This window comes from Danio aesculapii, chromosome 8, assembly GCF_903798145.1.
Source record: "Danio aesculapii chromosome 8, fDanAes4.1, whole genome shotgun sequence".
Lineage (NCBI taxonomy): Eukaryota > Metazoa > Chordata > Actinopteri > Cypriniformes > Danionidae > Danio > Danio aesculapii.
This window is the reverse complement of record NC_079442.1, coordinates 17,901,132-17,927,050: the sequence shown is the minus strand read 5'-3', so window position 1 is coordinate 17,927,050 and position 25,919 is coordinate 17,901,132. Positions and strand designations below refer to the sequence as shown.

General features: G+C 39.9%; 1 protein-coding gene across 7 annotated transcripts in view; it reads left to right on the top strand.

The window, feature by feature from the left end:
- rimbp2b (RIMS binding protein 2b) overlaps nucleotides 1-25,919 on the top strand; it is a 205,094-nt gene that overhangs the window by 155,199 nt on the left and 23,976 nt on the right. For 4 of the 7 annotated variants that reach the window (XM_056463337.1, XM_056463335.1, XM_056463334.1 and 1 more), the window contains 9 exons: nucleotides 881-990; nucleotides 2,312-3,217; nucleotides 3,358-3,417; nucleotides 14,256-14,407; nucleotides 16,045-16,653; nucleotides 16,738-16,887; nucleotides 19,237-19,392; nucleotides 24,920-25,034; nucleotides 25,536-25,661. In XM_056463337.1, the coding sequence (XP_056319312.1) occupies nucleotides 881-990; nucleotides 2,312-3,217; nucleotides 3,358-3,417; nucleotides 14,256-14,407; nucleotides 16,045-16,653; nucleotides 16,738-16,887; nucleotides 19,237-19,392; nucleotides 24,920-25,034; nucleotides 25,536-25,661 (2,384 nt within the window). Of the gene's footprint in view, nucleotides 1-880; nucleotides 991-2,311; nucleotides 3,218-3,357; nucleotides 3,418-14,255; nucleotides 14,408-16,044; nucleotides 16,654-16,737; nucleotides 16,888-19,236; nucleotides 19,393-22,627; nucleotides 23,390-24,919; nucleotides 25,035-25,535; nucleotides 25,662-25,919 lie in introns of all 7 variants that reach the window. The other 3 variants (XM_056463338.1, XM_056463336.1, XM_056463339.1) reach the window with 2 other exon arrangements.

Here is a 25,919-nt window from a genome sequence, read left to right as displayed (position 1 = left end):
ACAGTATAAAAATTTTAACACACACAACCGAAAAAGCTCATGCATTTAGAAAAGTAGTCCCACACGAACATCAGAATCAGAATCAGAAAGAGCTTTATTGCCAGGTATGTTCACACATACTAGGAATTTGTTTTCGTGACAGAGCTTCTACAGTGCAACAGGATTACAGAGACAGGACAAAAAACAGATAATAAATATATTTTAAAAAATAGAAGTAAGTAGTGAGTGCAAATATACAGATTGACAAGTGTATAACATTGTTTATTAATATATACAACGTTATATGTGCAGCTGTTATGTGCAAATTGGCATGTAAAGTGTGTTGTTAAATAAGTGTATATGTGTATAAAAGTGTATAGCAAGTAGTGATGTTGGTTTCGCAATTATTATCATCAAGTGTTCATGAGATGGATTGCCTGAGGGAAGAAACTGTTTCTGTGTCGGGCTGTTCTGGTGCGCAGTGCTCTGTAGCATCGACCAGAAGGTAAAAGTTCAAAGAGGCAGTGTGCTGGGTGTGAGGGGTCCAGAGTGATTTTGGCAGCCCTTCTGCTCGCTCTGGATAAGTACAGTTGTTGGGGAGTAGGAAGGGTTGTACCAGTGATTCGCTCAGCAGTCCGAACTATTCGACGTAGTCTTTGGAGGTCGTAAACATATTACGTTACATACTTTCACAGCTTTATTTTTAAACTTTGTTATGGGACCTTCAATTAGCATCACCAGATGGTACACTAACACTAATTTCAAACTTCAAATAAATGAAGAATATTGCAATTTGAAGAAATTAAGAATTTTTAGGTAAATAAAAAAATTTATTGGATGAATTTAAAATTTTGGATGGATTAAATTTTCATGAATCGATTTCAACTTGTTCTGTTTGCAGTTATAACCCTTACGATGGCCCCAATGAGCATCCTGAAGCAGAGCTCCCCCTGGTGGCTGGGAAGTACCTGTATGTTTATGGAACCATGGACGAGGACGGCTTCTATGAGGGTACGTTACACAATGGCTAGTGGAAATTGTGGATTAATGCTTATCGCTGCATCAATCACAGCAATTTCGAGAGTGAATTGCTGAGTGGATTTATTGATATTAAGAATGGATTATAGCCTGAAAAGTGTCCAGAGAGCACTACTGTATTTCATTGAAAATATGTCATTTATCTTGATTCATTGCCATCTCAAAGATCCATTGTAGTGATGTTTTTTTAGTGCGCACAGTATAATTTATTACATTATGTCTGCATTTGAGAGGATTTGAGAGGATTTGTGAGCATACTTTACACTGAACAAAACTCTTATGTTAAAAACTAACAATTTTATTTATATATCTTTTGAAATATACTGTAAATTAATACTATTGATGCTCTTCAGTGTGCTAGAACAAATACAAATACAGTAAAGACATTAAAGGATTAGTTCAACCAAAAGTGACAATTCCGTTTTTAATCACGCACTGTCATGTCATGTCAATTCCCTGAGACCTTTGTTCATCTTTAGTAAACAAATTAACATATGTTAGGAGAAATCTGAGAGCTCTTTAAACCCCTCCATAGACATCGAGACCTTTAGGGGTGCGTTTCCGAAAACCATCATTAGCTAAGTAAGGTTGCAAGTTCCGTCGTTACAATGATACTGTAGGTTGTTGATTTGCCATTTTCCAAATCCGTCCAATAAACATTCGTAAACTGCATCGCAAACTTGTAAGCTTAAAACTACACCTTTAGAGCTGTAGTTAGACGCATAGTTCCTGGCTGCGTTCTATTCCCCCCATGCTCTATTCATTTAGAATGTTCCAACATTTAAACTGGAATTATACAACCCTCCATGAACTTCTGCATCAGTTTAGGGTGCACACAATATGTTGCATTGTCTGTAGTAAACTTGCACCCTGACCTGACGTGGAAAAGAAGATATACTGTAGGTGAACAAAGTCATATTTATGTGGGTTTTTTTGATTCACAAAAGTATTCATGGAGCTTCGTGTGATTACAGTTGAACCACTGGAGTCATGTGGAATGTTTTGACAATGTTTCCTTAACTCGACTTTGAGAAGTCATGACCATTATTGTGTATGGAGAATAAGAGAGCTCTCAGATTTATTCTAAAATATCTTCATGTGTGCTGCTCTGAAAATTAACAAAGGTCTCATGCGATTTGGAAAAACATGATGGTGAGTAATTAATAGTGGGATTTTTTATTTTTGGGTGAACTAATCCTTTAACATTTTTATTTCACCATCTTGATACATTTCCTGTTTACAAAAAAGTATGTTGTAGCGTGATTAGCCTTTTCCCTCTTATTTCTGTTTCCAGGGGAGTTGTTGGATGGACAGCAGGGTCTCGTTCCCTCCAACTTCGTAGACTTTGTCCAGGATGAGGAGCTTCCCTCGGCTCCTCTCTTGGACCACATCAAGGAACCGTCCTACCTCAACCATAGCCCTGCCTCCATGCCCAGCAGCGCCGTAAGCACTCTGAGCACGCTGCTCTCAGAGAAGCTGGATGCCCTGGGCTCGGGCACCGGGACAGGCACCAGCAGCAGCAGTGGCGTAAGCAGCTTGGGTATGAGCACGGGGCTGGGCATGGATTATCTGGGACCCTGCAGCAACGGCACAGGCACGCTGGACGTGAACATCGACGAGATCGGAGAAGACATCGTGCCTTACCCTCGCCGCATTACCTTGATCAAACAGCTGGCCAAGAGTGTTATCATAAGTTGGGACCCTCCAGTGGTGCTCCCCGGATGGACGCCTATCAGTGGCTACAACGTGCTGGTTGATCAGGAGGTGCGCATGAGCATTCCCTTCGGTGGACGCACCAAATCTCTGATCGAGAAGCTGAACTTGACCGTCTGTACGCACCGCATCTCCATCCAGAGCATGACAGAACGGGGCCTTTCCGATCCGCTGCGCTGCACACTTCTGGTGGGGAAAGACGTGGTGGTGGCGCCCTATTACCTTCGTGTGGAAAACATCACTCAAGCGTCTGCCGAGCTCACCTGGATGCCGAGCAACAGCAACTACAGTCACATGATCTTCTTGAATGATGTGGAGTATGATGTAGTGAAGCCTGGAGGCTACAAATACCACTTCTACAACCTGAAGCCCATGATGGTGTATAAGATACGGGTGGTGGCCCGACCGCATCAGATGCCCTGGCAGCTTCCTCTTGAGCAGAGGGAGAAGAAGGAGGTCTCGGTGGAGTTCTGCACACAGCCAGCCGGTGGGTCACTTAGCGCACGCTTCATTTTTGCATGTTCACTTCTTATTACTAAGTGATCTTGAGATCTGGTTATCACTAGGGGTGTTAATCGATTCAAATATTCATGTGGATTAATTGCATAATATTTCATTGTGTCACAGCTCGCCATGCGTTCTTGCAAAAACCTGAAGTTGGTACTTCAAGACTGAATTGCTCCAGTGGTAGGAAAATTTCTTATTACAGAATTTACATGCAAGTCGGAGGTTAATACATGTTGCCTTTTTTACTGTTTCAGATAAATATAATATATAGGGAGAGTGCATGGCCTAAAATTGAAAGGTTAATAACACCCTAGTGGATGCCTTTACATGGTTTTTTGATCAGGTGGTACACTAACGTCTGACTTACACTAATTAGCGTTCTATACAGTACATACTGCACATCACAAAGTCATAAGTAAGGTTAACACACTATAATAACATTAGGAGTCGCTCATACTTATTACATATATAATAAACAGTTAATCTGCTGAAATTAATCTGCGTTAAAAGTTCTGAAACTAAAATAATTGTTTATGTTGCTATGTGTGGTTGCTAGCGGTGTTGATGCACAGAACCGTTGGTTGAAGCAGCCATAGCTGTGCTTTATCATGAATAAAACACTGCCGTTGACCAGTCAGCACCAAGTTTTTGCTATATACGATCAACTAGGGCTGGGCCGATAAACGAGATCATATCAAATCACGATAAAATATATCGATAAAATGTAGCGTGTCTACAGGCTGAATGAAACTTGTATTTTTGTGGTACAGATACACACAAGACATCGTTCAAAACTGTAAAGTGTTTACATTTATTTATGTTTAACCTACTCTCCCAAAAACAAATCACTGTGCCCTTGAAAAAGAATGAAATGCTACTTACCTTTTTATTTTCATAATTTCATGGTCAAAAATGAAATAAACATGTCAAACTGTCATGTGTGGCATTTGCCTTGCTTATTGCATTTGCCCCTGTTATATCTGATGGTCATTTAGCTAATATCATGCGCACTCTCAAGTTTATTTGTTACATTTTGAGAGGAGTACAATTTGCATACGTGGTTTCAACAACCAGATGTATTTAGACCTGTGCAGTTTTGTCTGGAATGAGTCCCAGACCACTGCCAGAAGTGGTTTGAGTAATTGGTTTGATATCCGTCTCTAAAGAAATTGGCTGCTGAAAATTCAGCTTTGTAAACTTTTTAAATTAGATTGAAATACCAAACACAAAATATTACTATTTTTATTGTATTTTTAAATGCAGTCTTTGCGAACAGAAAAAAGAATATTAACAAGAATATTATCAACCTTAAGCTTTGAATTTTAAATCATTACACTAAATTGCCATGATTATTTGTCAGCCCAAGTTATCACTTCTTCACCACTAAGCTCTTTTAAAAAATCTTTAACATAATATAAAATGTAATAAGAATACCTGGATTATTGCAGTACGTTTTCCAAAAGAACTGTATCTGTTCTGTGTCAAAAGAACTTGTCACCATGTTGTCGAGATGTTATGTGTGGCTGCAAGGGTGATTACTATGTTTGCAGAACTATTATGATTCAGTGATTGTTGCCTAGTTTATTGCAGTTACAGTTGAGTTGGAGTGTAGTTGGTTGCATAGTTGTTGCTTGGTGTTTTCTGAAGCATTTAGGTTGATTGATCTGGATTCAGTCCTTGTATAATCAGGTAAGGCTGTTTTATCTAATAGTATCTGGATGCAGCCTTGATGATGCAAGCTGAGATTGCATTTCTCAGAGGTGCAATGTCAGACACAATGCACTTAATGGAGCTAGTGATGTCACTGTGAGGGGTGGGGTTAGGTGTGGGCATTAAAAAGCATTGCATGCAGCTCAGATTGCAACTGCACCAGGTCAGCATCCAGACCCCTTTCGTTTAACCTCATAGCATTCTTATTTGTCCTTGGTGATCTAAAATTACTTGTATTATATATTTCTTGTGGATTTGAATAGTCCCATGATGAATTCATTGTTTATTGACTAGAAATGTCTTCAATGGTATATTTTATGGTATGGTATGATGATATCTTTATTATGATAAATGGTATATCAACATGTGCACAGTGTAGTACCAGCCAATATTAAAATCTCACATTTTAATCATGAAATGGATTAAAATTGACAGAAAGCCCAATCAAGGGCTTATGTTTAGGATCAGAAAACATGTATTAGTATTAGTAGTCTTGTTTTTAATAGATAATTAAGCCTCCAATACCGCCCACGTCTGGAAACATTCCACTTTTTTCAACTTTTAAGGGCCAATTATGAAAATATCTACACCCAGAGGAGCCTCTGAAAAATCTGGACTTGAAGGGAACACGTTTGTCTTTGTACCCACCAATTCCTGGGAGACCGGCAATCATAATCCTTGTCCAATTAAATTCTCATCCAAATATTTTCGCACCAGCGCCTCCATCCAGAAAATGTCGCCTGCTACTGTACTGTATTATCACATACGTTGTCAGTTGTTTGTGGGATTTCCTTGTGTGCCAGATAACAGTTAACATTAGGCAAGCAACCTTGATGCTTGCCATGCATTTCCTGTTCATCAATTCACCTTCTAAAGGAGGAGACTAGGAGTTTAGTCTTCCATAATGAGCCTCCTACTCTAGAGAGACTGTAGACTTGCTTTCATTAAAAGAGCCCTATGGCATGTTAGCATATAAACGAAGAACTGTCGGCTCCGGTTTTCACACAGCTCCTATTACGCAGACGTCTACCTGAGATGCTGATCAACCCAGTTGCGTTTTGCTTTCCTTCATCTCTCAACGCCGTTCCCGGCGGACCCTGAAGATGCCTTGTTTTCAAGTACAGACGAATGAGAGCCGAGGAAATGAATGAATGCGTGATGAATGGAAATGGGACGAGCGTTTGCCGCAGTAGGGAAGCGGAGCGACTGAAGATGAAAAGAGGAAGAATCAGAGAGGATGCGAGAAAGGAGGGGAGGAACGGAGGGGGAAGCCCGGTATTCTGCTTCTGAGGGAGTCCTCCTTCTTTACTGTCTCCCACTATATTTCACACACTCGTAGATGTATACACACTCATTGCAATGCCAAGAAGTGGAGCAGACGTGTGCGCTGGGATGATTTCAGCGCCAGCTCATTCTTACCTCCTATTGTGAGTGTGGCGAGCTATTGTCCAGGGAGGAAATGAAAGGCCGTCAGCATTAGTTTGTCTGATACTCTCAGGAGAGCCAGAGATCATTAAGACCCAATCCCAATTCTACCTCTTAGCCCTACCCCTCGTGTTGCGCATTCCCATGAAGGGGTAGGGGTGTCCTAATTCTCTTTAGCTTGAAGGCGTAGGACTAAGGGGAAGGGGTAAATATCCCTTTGAATGAAGATTTTTCAGGACCAAACTCAAAACCAAGGGGTAAAAAAATTTCCCAGAATACATCAGCCACAATGGCAGGATCGATGCACCTGGAAGTAAGGAGATCCACAAATTAGTATTTTTTGTCATTATTACGAATTTTTACAACAAACAAGCACATGTTTTAATATATTCATAACCGCGTTCATGTTTTACCGTCATACTTAAAAAAAACACGCTAAAATAAAAAACGCTAAATTTCGCGATCTATAATCCATAATCATAACTCCTGTACAGCAGTCCCACAAAATTCTGACACTCGATGACACTCGAAAACCCTGTCAGTAATGTCTAGTGGCTGGGAATGGGCTTTTTACAGTGTCTGCTATAAAGTTTTTGGTGTGTTTACATAGATAAATATGGCCACTGTGTAAATGCGCAGTATAGTTATGATCTTATTGCCACATTATATCATTATGATAACATAATATATGCCTTCAGTGATTTCTTGAAGATAAATACCAAAAAATAACACAACTGGAATATCTACACCAGTCGCGATCGTCTGACCTCATATGAAGCATGAGGTTGCGATGACGTGTGTAGGTGCTGTAGTGCTATCCCAATTCTTAGGGGTAAATTTTAAAGCCCTTCCCCTTCACCCTCAGTGAAGTGCCTAGGGTAAGGGGAAAGGGTAGGGGTACAAAAATAGAAATGGGATTGGGCCTAACTGTTGCAGGTTTTATTGGTATGGAATTTTAATTAATCCCAATGTTCTGTTTAGTGTCGAGAGACCCCAGGACGATTATAGTAACTTAAAATAATCCTCAGGTTGTTAGGTAATTTGTAAGAAAAATTGTAAAGGATTCTTTTTCTAATCTTATGAGAATTGATGTAGAATGTGATAATAGACTTTTATAAATATATATGTATTTATTGCTGAATAATGTAATGTAATGTGTATATTTATATAGCGCATTTATTGTGTATGGCCATATACCCAAAGAACTTTACAATTACGAGGGGGGTCTCTCCACTCCACCACCAGTGTGCAGCATCCACTTGAATAATATGACGGCAGCCACAGGACAACGGCACCAGTGCGCTCACCACACACCAACTATAGGTGGAGTGGAGAGACAGTGATAGAGACAATTTAGTGGATGCAGATGATTGGAAGGCCATGACAGTTAAGGGCCAATGGAGGGAATTTGGCCAGGACACATGGGGTTACAGCCCTACTCTTTACGAGAAGTGCCATGGGATTTTTAATGACCACAGAGAGTCAAGACCTTAGTATAACATCTCATCTGTAAGACGGCGTCCACTGGCAGTATAGCGTCCCCTTCACTTTACTAGGGCATAAAGTCTCACGCAGACTGTAGGTTGAGCACCCCCTGCTGGCCTTACTAACACCACTTCCAACATCAACCTAGTTTTCCCATGTGGTTTTACATCCAGATACTGATCAGGCTCAGCCCTTCTTAGCTTGAGTTTTGGTCTGCAGGGTGATATGGCTGTGGCAGATGTGTAAAATCTAGAGTTTTGAAGGATTGTACCAAATAATAAAACAAAAAAAAATGTAAAAATGACAATTAATTCTTATTTTGGGTCTTCACCGTGATCCATAAATATAGTCATTAATGCTTTAATATGTCATCAGACTACCTGTCAAGATTTATATATAGTCAATGATTGAAATCAATCACAAAAAGTTTTTCAAAATGGTTTATAATATATTGTGTTTAGTTATGTCTCTTCTAAAAAATGTCTACACTACTGTTCAAAAGTTGATCAAGTTATTTTTATGCTGACAAAGGCATTTATTTAGCTTTGTGTTTTCAGGTTTTAAATACAATAACAATACACATGACAAACTAGTCATTACACCATGTCATATAATATGTCATATAAACCATCAGAAATTACTCCAATATTGTTAATAACAGTTGTGTTTAGAGGTGCAGTATGTAAGTTTAACATCCAGGGGTTGAACTAGGTATTGCAATTCTGGATCAAAATCAAATGCAAGCGCATGTTGCCAGATTGAACACACCAACAGGAGCGAGTCTGACGATTGAGCCTAAAGGCTGATTTAAGTCGTGTTTTGTGTAAAAGCAACGGCGCGCAATGGAAGGAATATTTTCCATATTAAAAGGAGTTTTTGTCCTAACCCACACCCCGAATTGATATATTAGAAAACGGCTTTTATATCTTGCAGCTGAACAACAGAAAATTGACAATGATCACCTCAGGTACTCCTCATGTGCTTTATTCAGTGTTAAATGCTAATAATGTGAGTTTGAATGCCATTTTACATGACATTGTACTGCAAGTAGCAGCAGATATTTCACCTCAGATCTTGACAATAAAATAAATAGTTTGAAATTGAACTTTAGAACTGTGAGACATATCAGTAGTTCAGCATGTACATTTATTAATGTTAAAGAGGTTTAATTTGTATTAATTAGATTATAAACCTTACCATTTCGCTGGAGTGCAGTGAGTGCACTATTCTGTGCTTCTAAAGAGCTGTATTTAAATTTCTGTCATGTTTCGTCTGGTGCAAAGAGCCAAATTGCTTATCACTGCAATTATCATCACGTAGCGCAGGACCGTGCACAGGGGGGTGGCCCGGTGGCTAGAGCCACTGCCCCTCAGCCCTCATTGGCTGAGGTACCCCTCTCAGCCTGTACCCCCTCTCCTCCCCCTCTAACGCGTACATGCCCCGCCCCTCCTCTGATTCCCGGCTTCACTTCGGGGGCCCCACCACTTTGCGAGACTTAGCGACCGTCACCCGCCACCCCCCACCCCCCACCCCCCTTCCCAAACCAGCGTGACTCCTGCAAGGCCGCAACCGTCACAACATACCCCCCAACTTAACGTGTCTCCTGCGACCATCACAACCCCCCCCCCCCCCACTTAGCAAGATTTCCGCAACCGTCACCCCACCCATACCACCTAGTGTGAATGAGCACCTGGATGAGTTTGACCTTTAGAGTTTGTGCACGGCACTGACGTAGCGTGTTGTTAGGACACGCGGTTACAATGTAAACTGTCCACTGGAGGTTGTATTTTGGTCGCGGACACATACTTTGACAGCCTTTCTGAATGAAAGAATGAATGAATCAATGAATGATATACATGGTTTTCCAACAAGGCAACCCGGGATGCTGAAAGATAATTGGCTAAACTGGCAGTAGGTGGGTTAAATGACCAAAACAAAACCAGCGTTCCGGCACGTAACAGACATTTTCAAAGTAGAATATCTGACGTCAGCATTGTTTTTCAGATAAACAAGAATGTTCACCCGGCATGTTTCTTAAATATCTGAAAAAATATTATGGTATTTTTATGCTTTAGAAGAGTCAAAAACTTACATAGAGCACCTGTAAACATTTTACTCTATTGCTATTTATTTAAGTTCCTTTGAATAAAAGCATCTGCTAAATTACTAAATGTAATGTAATTCTATTGTTCAGGGATTCTTTTATTATTATTATTGTTTAGGCTATATAAGCATTAAACAATATCAGAATCAAGTCCATGGCAATGTGCACCCAACTTATGCTAATTTGTTTTAAAGAACCTGAAGTGTAGAGAATCAGCTTTCAACGTGTGAAAACAATTTTTTTTCTCCCACTATGCCCGTCTCTGATATATTTCCTTTAATTGACACCTTTAATTGATATAGAACGTTAATTAAGGCAAGGCCAATCCTGATGGAACGATCCTGCTTGCTGATTATTGGATTTCCAGCACAGTGGAGTGCATGCCTCAGGACATCTCGACATCTTGAGATAAATGAACCCTCACTCTGGTCTAGCTCACAGTGTGTTCTCCACCTAAAGACTGTGTAAAAAGTACAGAGCAACATGCGTAAACCCATCTGCGGACTTCCCTGCGAACTAACGGTGGAACATTTTATTATATCTACAGGCGTGTTTAAGTTATGCAGCAGCAGCAGCTTCAAATCAAGGCCTGATCAGATAAATACAGCCTTTGAGCTGTTTTCAATTACGGAGCATTGATCCAGTTCCTCAGGATCAACTTCACAAATGACATGATCCACTTTTAGCTCCACTGTCTTTCCACAGACACTCAGTCATGCTCCTGACACCTCTGGAGCGGCCCACGGGCTCTGGTCAGTGAGGGGTGGTCATTGATTAAGCATCCCCCCTGATCATCTGTCATGTGGTGGGCAGAAAAGTGATCAGTGTGGATTAGTGGGATCCATGGAAGAGTCCAAACCTGTGACAGGACGACCTGCTCTTTGACATCAGGATGGCTTCTCTTAATTGGTGCTTGGAGTGAGAGTTTGTCTATGGAGAAACTTTTTTAGAGGAAAAGCTTTTAAATTTAGGTCATTGGCGATAGCCATGTGTCATCTCTTGAATCTTTTTCACACTTGTCTGCATGTTGATGTATAATTTGTATTGAGATATAATGGTGAACTTTTTCTTTTGTCTTTTAGATTTGTCCTGTTGGATTACATGGAAAACAAGGGATTTTTATGAGCCAGTAACACTAAGTTATTTGGATTCACGAGCAAATCAAAAACAGATCAATGAGTAGCATCTTTTTTAACAAATAAACATAATGAGATCAAATGGATATGTACTGTAAGTGCCACTTGCAGGTGACATAAATTCACTTTTTTAATGTATCAAAAACCCATTGCATGACCAAAGATGACAGATTTGTGAGTGCTATCTTTAATCAAATTAAAAAATTACGACGTGACCTGCGGAAGACAGAATTTCAAATACATCTTTTTAGTAAATCAAAAACACAATGCGAGTAGAGGAGACATGAGGATCACGGATTTTTCAGCATATTAATGTATGCCATAGAAATCAAATCTGGTTCAGTACATGAAAAACACATACCGTGAGCCTCAAACACCACTGTTTCCTCCCAGCAGGCAGATTGACATTGTACACTATCGTTGTAGCGCGTTGTATTTTGTTTGGAAATGAAAATCTGAGGCCATGGTGCTCCACTGGAAAAAAGTGGTTTGCCATCACCAGGTCGGAGGAAAGTCCTTACCATCGGTGAAGGAGTTCAAGTATCTTGGGGTTTGGTTCACAAGTGAGGGAAGGATGGAAAGTGAGATTGACATGTGGATTGGAGCAGCAGCAGCAGTAATGCGGTCGATGTACCGGTCCGTTGTGGTGAAGAAGGAGTTGAGCCGAAAGACAAAGCTCTCGATTTACCGATCAATCTCCGTTCCTACTCTCACCTGTGGTCATGAGCTTTGGGTCATGACTGAAGGGACAAGATCTCGGATACAAGTGGCCGAAATGAGTGTCCTTCGCAGGGTGGCAGGGCGCACACTTATAGATAGGGTGAGGAACTTTGTCACCCTGGAGGAGCTCGGAGTAGAGCCACTGCTCCTCCACATCAAGAGAAGTCAGCTGAGGTGGCTCGGGTATCTGTTTCAGATGCCTCCTGGACGCATGCCTAAGGAGCTGTTCCAGGCATGTCCTACTGGGAGGAGACCTCGGGGAAGACCCAGGACACACTGGATTATGTCTCTCGACTGGCATGGGAATGCCTTAGGATCCCCCTGGAGGAGCTGGAGGAAGTTTCTGGGGAGAGGAAAGTCCGGGGTTCTCTCCTAAGACTGCTAACCCCGTGACCCGGCCCTGGAAAAGCGATTGAAAATGAATGAATGAATGAAAATCGGGTCAGAACACGACATCAGGTCAACATCAATGTCCAACATCGGACAAATGTTGCAATTTAGTTACTTTCCAAAGCAACCTCATTCATTCATTCATTTTCTTTTCAGCTTAGTCCCTTTATTAATCCGGGGTCGCCACAGCGGAATGAACCACCAACTTATCCAGCGCGTTTTTTTACGCAGCGGATGCCCTTCCAGCCGTAACCCATCTCTGGGAAACATCCACACATCTCATTCACACATACCCTACGGACAATTTAGCCTACCCAATTCACCTGTACTGCATGTCTTTGGACTGTGGGGGAAACCGGAGCACCCAGAGGAAACCCACACGAATGCAGGGAGAACATGCAAACTTTACACAGAAACGCCAACTGAGCCGAGGCTCGAACCAGCAACCCAGCAACCTTCTTGCTGTGAGGCCACAGCACTACCTACTGCACCGCTGCGTCGCCTTCCAATGCAACCTCAATACAACAAAATATCAATGTCTATTACGGCTTAAAGTTGTGTGGACATTACCAATATGACGTTTATCAGACGTTGGATTTAGGTTGCCACACCTGATCAATAAATGCCAGTATTTGACGTCAATATGACGTTGGTTTAAGATGCTGGCTCGATGTTGGATTTTGGTCATTTTACAACACAGCCTAATATCAATAAGAAGGTCTGTTTAAATGTAGCTTTTGTTAGTTTAACATGTATATTGTGAAATTCGCCACAGAAGTTTGTAATGAGGCAACGATCACATGCAAACTGCTGAATGTAAGTGTTAATGCATGTGCTCTTAAAAATTCACAGTGGAAAAAAGGATATTGTCTAAATCCATTTTCATTTTTGATTCATGTTCTTTATATTTCAGTTTGCGACCTTGTTGTTGCTTATTTGGCGTTTAGTTTTCATTTTTGCACGTTATAATTATGCACACAATGTCAATTTTTTGATTTATGCACATTATTTTTTCATTCGTGACTGCAATACTTTAGGTGGGAATTTGATCCCATAAATACCCAATATAAAGTATCTTGCTTCTTTGTGTGGATCATAAATAAACTGCAGTTGTAGCCTCTAATATAAAATAAATGCAGATTCAGCCTGTGATACAGCAAATAAGCATTTTGCTAATGTAGTCAATTTCTAGTTTCTAGTAAAAAATCTAATCATAATCGGCCATGGACAAACATGATGGGTGCATCACTAATCAAAACCAGCTATGTCATATTAGGGACAATCCCTAGGGTTGTAAATGGACTTGTAAAACTGTTTGTGGAGACTTTTTGCACATACTTATCCACCACATACCTGAGACATATCTGAGATATCAGATAACAATTTAATCACAATAAATGCATTATTTGGCACCTTTGAAAATGTTCAGTACAACATGACTAAACCAACAGTTTCCACAAGCAAATTATTCTTAAGAGATATGTTGAAATATCTTTCAGTATGTTCTGTACATAAGCAAAATTGACACTTGAATGTTAAGAAAATGATGAAATGAATTACGCCTGCTCTCTCTCTCTCTCTCTCTCTCTCTCTCTCTCTCTCTCTCTCTCTCTCTCTCTCTCTCTGTCTGTCTCTATTCGCTCCAGCACTGTTGTGCAACAGCTCGAATAATAACTGCACATTGTTTGTTTTAGGTTCTAAAATGGTGCGGTCCATCGCTGGCAGCCACATATAACACTCAGTATGATTAAGACGAATCAGCCCACATAAATTCAGAGTGCTGACATAAGCAAATACACTGAGAGTCTATGCCCAGCTGGCATCCCTTACGGCTATAAAAACGCACACACACACACACACAAGCCCACACGCACATTTACATGGCCATTACACATGCATCATATTTTCATGCACAATCATTCACGTGTTTCTGAAAGCAGAATGCATGCCATGGTCCACCTACAAACTCGACAAGCAGACATAATCAAATTTGCAAGTGTAGCAATTTGCAAATTTAGTTTCCTGAGCATCATCTCTTTTTATTGCAGGTCCTCCTTTACCTCCTCAGGATGTGCAAGTACAGTTGGGACAAACACCTGGAGTCTTGCAGATTCGGTGGAAACCCCCTACCCTCACTCCAACCGGCACTTCCAATGGAGCCAGTGTAATGGGCTATATAGTATGCACTAAAGGTCAAAAGGTGAGGTGACGTTGCTGATTCTTATTATACTCATGCCATTTGTGCATATCAATTAGTTATTTGCAATATGGAGTGAGCCCTGCCAATGAAGCCAAAGAAAGGTCTAGGATCAGACACTGAGGTTAAACATGTTATTCCAGTTCATGTTTGAAGTGCAGTTTTCATTCTACTCACTGGCTCCATCTGGTGATAACTTGTGTCATTGAATGGCCAATGTTTCATCTGTTATATAATACAGGGGTTTTATGTAAGTCATTTTGGACAATATGTAATGAAATATATACATTTGGGAATGATATTGAGCTGAGAAAAAACTAATATTTCATATGTCATATTTTATATGTCAAAAAAATGTGAGAATTTGAGAATTTAAATATTTGTTATTGTTTTCTTTATTATGATTATTGTTATTATTAACATTCATAAAAAAAGGTTCTGGTCTGCAAAATATTTTTCAAAATTTCTAAAAAATAAAGAAGTCAAAGTTTTCAAAAAATGACAAAGTCTGAGATCTCCGAAGTCTTAAGCACAAAGCAGTTTATTGTTACAGCATCAGTAACAACAGAGACAGGTCGTTTGAGTGTCTCCTGAGTATAAGCTAGCACACAGTTTAAATACACTACTTTGTCTTAACACTCTACCCAAATTTACACATTAGCACACCTCCATTAGCTTCTCCACTAATGGGATTTCCGCCAACTTATCCAGCATATGTTTTACGCAAAGGATGCCCTTCAATGATGCAACCCATTACTGGGAAATTCACACACATACACTATGTTTATTCAATTCACCTGTAGCGCGTGTCTTTGCACTGTGGGGGGAACCGGAGCACCCGGAGGAAACCCACGCAAACACGAGAAGAACGGTAAATGCCACACATAAATGCCAACTGACTCAGCTGGGGCTCGAACCAGCAACCTTCTTGCTGTGGGGCAACAGCACTGCCCATTGTGCCACCATGTCGCCGTTAATATTAGCAACAATAATAATAATAATAATAATAATAATAATAATAATAATAGTAGTAGTAGTAGTAATAATCTGTAACAGTTTGAAAACAAACCACCACATGTTGTTTTTCAGCTACACATTTGTGCTGTTACTGCATGTTAAAATGCATGTTACTTTAAATATACTATAATAAATATATTATATATATATATATATATATATATATATATATATATATATATATATATATATATATATATATATATATATATATATATATATTATCATTTGTAAAAAACAAAAAAAAATGTGTATAAATATTTAGATTTAAAATTATTGAATTATTATCTTATTTTCACTAAATACGTATTTATATTGCACTAAAATGCTATAAATTAATAAAGAACTGTGGTGAGGATTAAATGTGTTATTTAAAAAAATATGTTTTATGTTTATGCATGTTTTCTATTTTCATTTATTATCTTTTTAATGAAAAAGCATGAAATGTTGTTTAAAAATATCACCTCTGTAGTTATTCCAGCAAAATTAATAAATAAGATAACAGGGCAAGATAAAAATTCTAAATGGCTGCCTGTCTGAACCTGAATAAATTGTTTCTTATTGCTTATCTTTGCAAAGGCACATTTGTTTACCCCGCATTTCTTTTGTTTGTTTGTTTTCAGATAGCAGAGATAATGCACCCTACAGCAGATTTCGTTACGGTGGAGCTGAACCGTATCCAGTGTCTGGAAGCACGGGAGGTCATTGTGAGGACAATATCAGCACAAGGAGAGTCGCAGGACTCTCCCGTGGCCACCATTCCACACAGCCTCCTGGTGCCTCACCCCCATGGACACCTTCATCTCCAGTCTCACCCTCAGACTCACCCGCCGCCATACCCGCAAGCCTATCCCCCGACCCATCCACAACCGCACGTCCAGCCCCACTCTGTCCCACCATCCCATCCTCATCCGCAACCCCACATCCACCCCCCACATTCTTCGTACCCAATGTCTAAACCCAAACTCCTACCAAGTGCCAGAGACCCCCATGCCAAAGAGTCAGAGATGGGCAGGCGACTGGGGCAGCCCTGGGAGCCGCATCCCCGGGCACCATCACCCCTACCGCCCCATTCTCACCAAGGACACACGCTGGAGCTCCCTCATGTAGAGGGTCGGCGCTCACCCTCCCCTCAGAGGATCTTGCCTCAACCTCAGGGAGTGCCCATTCCCAATACAGTGGCCCGCGCCATGGCGCGCCAGGCGGCGCAGAGAAATGCCCCAAACAGCAGGGTGAGGAAAAGGAGGAAATTGATAGCGCTCACTGAAGCAGCATGGCAGTATATCTTGTACATGATAATTGTGATCTTTTCTTAGGTGGAAAGGAGGAACATCTTCAGCGACAGGGGTAATGCCCTGCACTCTTTAAACTCAGACGAGGAAGAGGAAGGATATGATTCCCCTCATGCCAGGCGACGAGGAGCTTCTGTGGACGAGTTTCTCAGAGGTTCCGAGCTCGGCAGACATGTAAGTGGCCTGAGAGGTAGCAGTGAATTGAGGTTTTTTTTGGTATAACCATGTTTTGTCCACCTATTTTTTGTGCATTTTGGAAAATCGCATAAAAACGGCTTATGGAATTTTGAAAATGGATATAAAAACGTAAACTTTTTAGCTGTTAACAAAAAATGTGAATAAACTGAAGAGATTTACAGAACAAATTCCAGCATGCACATCACAAAAATGTCATGTGATTTTGTTTTAACAGATTGTGTAAGAGCAGTAATGGGTGCAGTGGGATGGCATTTATAGACATTCCAATATTTCTTGGTGATTTTACAATTCTTTAAGCAATGTCTATCATCGAGATAGTTTGATATTATTACTGTACATCCCAGCACTTGAGCGGCTGCACCCCTTCAAATGTCTCTCGCACCTTCAAAAGCCACTGCATGTTCATTGCATTGTGTCTGTCTTCTGATGCAGTTATTATAGAAGAAAAGGGCTCACAATGGCTGCACCTGATGCACCAATTTCCATTTTTTCTTTTTGATATTTGGTTTCAGTTTATTAGAAAATGACCATTTTGTTTTCTTTGACTCATTTGATGGAAACAATGCTTTTTTCACAAGTGTTTTATGTGGTATTCCAGATTTGAGCATAAATCTAATTTGCATCTTTGAGTGGAAACATAGCTTTTGCCTCAAACATTTCCATCACAACAAATTGACATTTCTTATGCTTACTCTGTGTTGGCTAAACAAATCATTCTAAAATGTACATTACACGCATCATTTTACATTGAACTATTCATGTTTATGTTATATTGTTATATAAATAATACATTTCTGCTAAATAAGCTTTTTTATTAATCAAATAGAGCATTTCTAAACTTCTAGTGTGAGAAACATAGACAAGTACTCTTGTTTACTACTGTCCATTTCATTACACTGTAAAACCCAAAAAGTTAAGCTAACTCAAATCATTTGAGGAAACCGATTGCAACAAACCATTAAAGTTCATAAACTAATCAAAATGAGTTCTGTGAACTTACTGTGAACTTTGAGTAAACAAAGCAATTTGAGCACAGTAAAACCCAATAAATGAAGAGAACTCAAACCAACTGAGTACTGTAAAACTCAATAAGTTAAGGCAACTCAAACCATTTGAGGAAATTGATTACAGCAAACCATTTGAGTTAAAAAAAAACTAATCTATATGAGTACTGTGAACTTACTCCATTTAAGTTGAAGTAATGAGGTATTTAATTAACTCATTACCTTCAACACTGAGTTCAAAACTCTTTTAGTAGAATTAACTTTCAGTCATTTTTAGTTAACTACAATCAATTCATTTGATAAAGTTGACTGTTGGGTTTTACAGTGTAGGTATACTTGCCAGTATTGGCTTGGATCTCTGTTCAATGACATATTGGACCTTGTAGAGATTTTGATTCTTACTGACATAAAAAAACATCCCAAGGTTGCTGTAGATTTGTCTGCCATGTATGCATACAGTAAAGACCGATTCCAGCATATCCCAAATGAGGCTTTATTGTATAGAGATCTGGTGACTGTGTGGGTCATTTGACTCCATGTTGTGTACTGTACAAGAAACCAGACTGAGATTATTTGAGCTTTGTGGCGTTTCACGTTATCCTGCTGGTAGCCACTCCAGAATGTAGCAATGATCAGGTTGGTTATTGTGTTTAACTCAAATGGTACTAAAGGACCCTACAGTATGTATGATGTGAAACTATCCCCCACACCATTACACCATCAAAACCAGCCAGAACCATTGACTCAAGTCAAGATGAGTGAATAGATTCTGTGATAAATTCTGGCTTTAAAGATGTCCTCTTACCTCTGGCATCAACAAGGAAGCTGCTGCTCACTGGACATGTTCTTTTCTTCAAGCCATTCTGTCTAAATTGGTTGTTCGAAGTCATTGGAATTACTTTCTGTCCATTAATAGATTCATTAATAAATATATCAGCCCTAATTTTTCAAGTGGCTATTGAAATAGCATTTTTTTTTTTTGATATTTCAAACTAGTTTATCAGGAACGGTCAATTTTATTCTCCTTGACTTACTGGATGGAAAGCTTTATCCGCAAATATTTTATGTGATTATTCCATTTTTGCCCATAAATTTAGTTTGCGTTTTTGGATGGAAACATGCAGTAGCAAGTTGTGAACCTCCCCATTAAAACTCAGTCATTACAGAGACTTTACAGAATAGACCCATATTGCACAACATTCCTACTGTAGCCACGCCACTGGGATTCAGATTGGTTAAATCATATTTGCATTAAAACCACTCCGGTGTTTCTTCCTGGTGTTTTGTTTAATCACTAAAATCTCTATGCCTGTATCACCAGCATCATCACTACAGTCACAGTGACGAGTATTACACAGAGAGCAGTCGGGGCTCCGACCTGTCCGACATTATGGAGGAGGATGAGGAGGAGCTGTACTCAGAGATGCAGCTGGAAGAAGGCCGCCGCCGCAGCATCAACTCACACAACACACTAAAGGTATGGAACAGACACCCCACCAGCCGCCGTCTGTCTTGGGGGTGGGCCACAGGGCCGCAGGCTAGAGGCTGGGACAGACGAAGGGGGATGGAGTATGCCGTGGTCTGTAGGGCTCCTCCGAAGGGTGGGTGGTACTAGATGGTTGAGACATTTAAGAATTGGGTTGAAAGACCAACTGCAGTTTAATGATGGTGTTTTTTTAGAGGTAAGAGTGTTTTTGTGATTAGTTAAGCTTCGTGGACACTAGCACAAAATTTAATTTAACTTTTTTGGTCTGTGAGTGTGTGCTTTTGTGATAGAGATTTTAAAGTCAGGTGGGGGGGTGTGTTAGACCTCTGATGTTGTAAGCTTTAGCGGCAGGATCTCAATCGGTCACCCCATCCTCAGTCTATCCTTGGTCCTAAAGCGGGGCGCTTTGCACAACCGAACTTCAATGTTATCCAGTCATTTAGCCAGCTTTGTATAAGCCTGTCCAGTCATACAAAGCTTGATACATCTGAATGGCTTAACCCGAGGCTGCACACACAATGCATGAGTAGACAATCTGATATGCTTTATGCTCTCCAGATGTTACAAAGTGTGTCGTTGAGTTTAAAGTATTGCATCACTATGCATTTGTATCTAGTCAAATTTGATCTGGATATAGTAGTAATATTAGTAATTCTACTCTTGAATTGACAGGATTATTTAGCCAATTCTTAGATTTATTGCATATGACAATCGCATTTGTGCAGATATATAAACTGTGAACTTGTTTGCTATGCCTGTTAATCTCATGGAATATTATGCCACGATTTTTGGTGTTTGTGATTATTATTAAAAAAAAACAACAGGGTGTGTTTACTGTATGTACAAGTATTACATCAATTTAACCTGTTTAAAGTGTCAAATTAGGACCTACATCAGGGGTGTCCAAACTCGGTCCTGCAGGGCCGGTGTCATGCAGATTTTAGCTCCAACTTGCCTCAACACACCTGCACGGATGTTTCTAGAAAGCCTAGTAAGTGCTTGATTAGCTAGCCCAGGTGTGTCTGATTGGGGTTGGAACTAAACTTTGCAGGACACCGGCCCTCCAGGATCGAGCTTGGACATGCCTGACCTACATGATCAAGTAAAATGCACATATCATTCCAAGGGCATTTTGGGAATCTCATTTAAGTCAAGTCTTGCTTAAATGAACAAGTTATTCACTTTTGATTATGTTTGTCTCATGGTTACACTTCTGTTAAGTTTTACTTTTCTCAGTGTAATTTTCAAATTTTGTGAATATCTGTTTCCACATGAAAAATGTCTACTATTGTTAAGATTTCTTTCAGTATTTATATCAGTAAGTATTATACAGAAGAGGTTACAAACGTAAATACGCTATGTATTGAATATATGAAGCAATAAATGGTGTATTATATTTCAGTTTTTGTCATTTTTGTTTTTGAGTTATCTTTTTGGAGACCTGAGCGGCTATTGGGATTGTGGTATGAAATCTATCACCTCATGTAGACTATATTGCTCTGTTTTTAGGTATGTTTTGCTTTGAAGTGCACAGTTTAGTATGATCTGATATTTGCTTAGTACAGCATATTTACAGCAATATATCAAATACAAAAAAAAACATTATTTATATAATATATTATAAATGTTCAACATGACAACATTTTCTCAGAAAACATTTCTAAAAGTGCTGTTGACTTGAAATTTTCCCTCGATATTGGTAACAACCAAAGAAATCCATATATGCAAAGAAAACATATGTGATTAGTTTACAAATTAAGTTATGTGTAATAAACTGAAATGACACAGGGAAAAAGTATTGAATACATGAAGGAAAGGAGCTGTAGAAAGGCAGTGAAAGCCGAGACAGCAGCTGAAATCTCTCAGTAGTTATTCAGCAACCCTCTGCCCATTGTCATTGTAAATTAATATCAGCTGCTTCAGTCCAATATCTACATTACCAGGATGATGACGATGAAACCAGGGTGGACATTTCAGCAAGACAATGATGACAATGAGCAAGACAAGGGAAACTCTCAAATTGTTTCAGAAAAAGTAAATCAAGCTGTAGAATGGCCCAGCCAATTACCTGACTTGAATGCAATACAAAATGCGAAATAAAGATCAGATTTGGTAGACGAGACCCACTGAACCATCAAGATTTTTACACTGCTGAAGTCTGTGAAAAAACTTACACTTGAGCAATTCATATGACTTTATTCTCCATATGAGAGACATCTTTAAGCTGCCATCACAAAAAAAGTATTTTATAGAAAGTATTAAACAAGTTCCATTAGCTCAGTATATTCTTCTTGTCATTCCATTGTAATAACAACTAATTTTTCAGATTTTATGTTTTGTTTTGTTTTATTTTTATGTTTATATTCTTTGGCTTTTTACCAAACTCTGGTTCAATATCATGTCAACGGCTCCTTTAGAAATTTTATTCCAGGAAAAAAAACATGACGTGTGGAATACTTATTTCCCCCACTGCACAGTATATATTTGTTTAAGAAATATATGTATACTGTTTTAGCTCATCATTTTAGCCATAGTATAACCGCAAAATATCTGCAACATAAATCAGGATGTAGAAATTTGATAATTAATAATTGAAATTATTAGAAAATATTGGTATTTTTAATAATAATATTTGTTAAATTTCCATTCCAGGTTACTGATCAACTTTTGAACACAATTCACTTTACGCTTGGCAGATGAATCTCCATTTTGTGTTTTGTTGTTTTCCTTTTTTCATTCATGTATAGTCTGTAGATTCATCAGTCTTGATATTTGAATTGCCTGTTATTAATTTATTAAAGTTCTGTGTTCTTAATTCTCATCTGTAGATTTTTGTTGTTGTTTTTGTTGGACTGTGCTTTGTTAGTGGATCGTCTCAATGAGCCCTGCATATGTGATACTCTCCAGTTCTCATTTTCTGTGTGGTTTGCATTACCTGGCCTTTTCCTTCTACAGATTCCCTTCCGTCGCATGTCATGTCCGTCATGGAATGAGACTGCATGCCCTACATTTGGCCATGACCTCCGATAACTAATTCTGTCTTTATTTTGTCTTTCTTTTCCCATTTTGTTCTCTATTTGCACACTGTTTTATCTTCTCTGCCTGTTCTAACGCCATCAAACAAACCTGCCAAAAACAATCCCAATTGTAACTAATTGAAAAACGTCCAAATCTAACTGAAACTTTGGCTCCTCCTTCGTCCATCACCTTCTCCGCTCTCTAAAAGGCGTATTACAGGCGTCAGGATCTAGCGGTGGAGCGGGACAGTTGGGACCTGCAGCGGGAGGTGGTACGACAGCGCTCCTTGCGCTCTCACAAGAGGCTCCACAGCATCCCGGAGGTTGCAGAGGAGGATCCAGACACCGGGGTGGAGGTCATGGGCCAGCGCCTGCGTTTCGAGGAGGCTCGTCCGGGTACTCCCTGCAGAAGTCCACGACCCTACCACCAAGACTCACGCCAGTCAAACCACCTCTCTCCAAGCAAGTGTGTTCGTAGGCTGCAGAGGCAACGCTCTTCTCCACGCTACACCTCAATAGAGGAGCGTCCGCCATGCTGGAGCAGCAGTAGTAGCCGGCAGACCACCAAGAGCCCTGACAGTGGACTAGACTGCGGCAGTGAGGAAGAGGGTTCCCTTGGTTACCGCGGAGGCTACCATTCTTACATGGGGGGCAGCCCACTGCGCGTAGGTTCTGGCCCCAACATGCGGTTAATCCACAGCGAGGGACCAGTGGAGCGGCGCGCTCTTGCTGCTGGCAGGAAAAGGACATTGACCCGGCAGTGCAGTGTGGAGGAGGACTACCTCAACGCCATTCCAGAGACAAGGAGCATGCGAGAGTCGTACCACCACTACCACTACCATCCGCACCATCACCATCCCCAGCGCAGATTCCGGAGCGAGGGCAGGCTGAGCGAGGTTGGCAGGACCTATCACAGGGACATTAGGGCCTACTCTGTGGCCAGACTCAACAGGGCAATGGATGAACCCCTGGTGTGTGTCTCCTACCCCTCCTCTCACCCCTCCGCCCTCTCCTCATCTACCAACTGCTTTGTGTTCCCATCGACAAGCAATGAAGTCATTCTTCTGTTCATGGTGTACCACCCAGTCTGTCATTGTTTCATTTGGTTTTGTTCTTTTTACTTTGCTTTTTTTTTGTCTGTTTTGCTTGACTTTGCTTAACTTTGTTATGTTATTGTTTGAGTTCACCTTTTAATACTGCTATTGTTTTTTTGTTTTGGTTTTTTATCTAGGGGGGGGGGGATTTTTAGCTTTTAAGATCGTTCTTGAATTTCTTGATTTGTTCTCATGTGACTTTGTTTGATTCCTAGATTGTCGAGTGAAATTTTTTGGATGTGTAGATTTGTTTTGATTACCTAAAGGCCATTTCTGAGTGTTTCTTGTTTCTGTGCGAAGAAGGAGTCTCACGTCAAATGACCATGTTTACTCAGTTTTCAAATTTACACTTTAGAGTCAAACTTAGTTTTTAGAGAAGGATTTTCCAACCCTGTTCCTGGAAGCAGGAATGCATCCATCCATTTCAGGACTTGTGAGTTTAATTCAATAGGGTATGAAATTGTTTGGTGTCGGCATGCCTCCAGGAACAAGGCTGGTAAAAGTGTTTGTAGGAAGCCAAACACACCAAATGAATGATAAATCTGCACTTTCAGCAGCCTAGTGTGAACAAATTAGTTATTTGTGCGAGCCAATGAACCATGTAGTATGACCGATTGAAATCGACAAATAGGATTTATTTGTTTGTCTGCACATATTCAACTGTAACCAATCATAATTGTACTGCACAGTTAAAACTAGTTTGTATCATGCTTACTTTGCATAAACCAGTCAGTTGTGCCACACATTGCATTGAGTTGAACAAATAACTCTTCTCTGAATTGAGATACATCGTTGTTTTGATGTGTTTTGCTTCCGAATGTTTTTTCTACTGATATACTTATACAAATACAATAGTTTTTGGACTAATGGCATAAGATTATAAATATTTCATGGGGGACCAAATGGAAAGATCAAGAACCTATGATTGAAAATCAACTGTTATTCCCAGTGAAAAGTCTCCCTTGATGTTTTGTGGTGATTAAGGTCCTACTCCCATATACAGATTTACAGGATATCTGAATAGTTGATTTAAAGTTGTACCTCTTCAAAATATTAAGAGCATAGGCAGACCGTAATGCTGAATATGAATGAGCTCGCATCATGCAAAATATGTTCAAAACTAAAAAGGAGCAGAACAAAAACCAAAATGGTCTTTAGTTAAGCATCTGATTTCTGCCAAAACCCTGCTCATGTTGTTGTCAGAGTTTGTTTCAATTGTTTATGTTTAATGTTTTGCCGGGTTCATCCTCCTTGTTTTGATTTCTCTTGGGACTAGAATCCCGTTATCTAAAGAAATCAGTTTTTTTTATTTGGGGGGTTGATGGCAATCTTTTTTTTAAGTAGGATATTTTTCTTTTTTTAAGGCGTCACAAGCTTTAATTAACATTTGATTATTTGCTTTTGAAGATTTTAGGGAGCTCTCCCTCAACGGGACGCTCGGATCGACTGGACCATTCTGGCCGTAGGACAGGTCATGGCTGTCCACCTGCTCAGAGAAGACCAATGACGGTCCCTTCTATTGGTTAGTGTAGCCACATGATCATTGGACTCTCCTTCCTCTTTGTATTATCATTTGTAGAGACACCTACTGTGTGTTCCTCTGTTCTCCTTACCTGTACATGTCATGATGTCCCATTGGCCCTGGGAGTCCCTTGATGTACCCCACCGCTTGTTGACCTTTGACATTTATCCTGCTTCAGATTTATAAACATTAAAAAGAGTGAGAGTTAATTTAATGACAGAAAATTTAGTATACTGATCACACTCCTAACAGGTCACACGCTGTCACCTAAAAAACCCCAAAAAACATCATGATGTTGAACATTGCTGTTTTACTCTGGAACAACTCATGTCAGCTGGCTTTCAATAGTGTTTTAGGATCACTGCACCATTTTTTGTTATGCTTTATTGCTTTAGAATGGCATTTCTGATCCTAAAACACATCTAGTGAGCCTTGAAATCCACAACTCATGGTACGAGTAGAGGGGCTGTGGCTATAATGCTCTGATTGGTGTTTTCGTAGAGATTACCATGGAGAATAACAGTGAGGGGAGTGAGGGGAGCCTCTCACCAATCAAGGACGATGTTTACTATACCAATGTAGCCCACCGCAGGAAATGGCCCACACAGCGAACAGAGCACCGATATGGTATGTGGCGTGGCTCCTCCATGAAAAAGAAAATCTATAAAAATCTAGCATCTTATTTAAAGACCTCATGAAATCTAATAAAGGTTGGTTAGGTCGCTTAGTTGATGCCTGTTTGCTTTAAATGGCCTATTTCACAAAGTTTGAGTTAAATCGCATTCAAGATGAGCTTCATCTTTATAGGCAGTTTACTGTATAAATGTATTTTGTAGACCGCGTTTAAAGGATAAACTGTATTTTATATAGCACCTTTAAAAATTG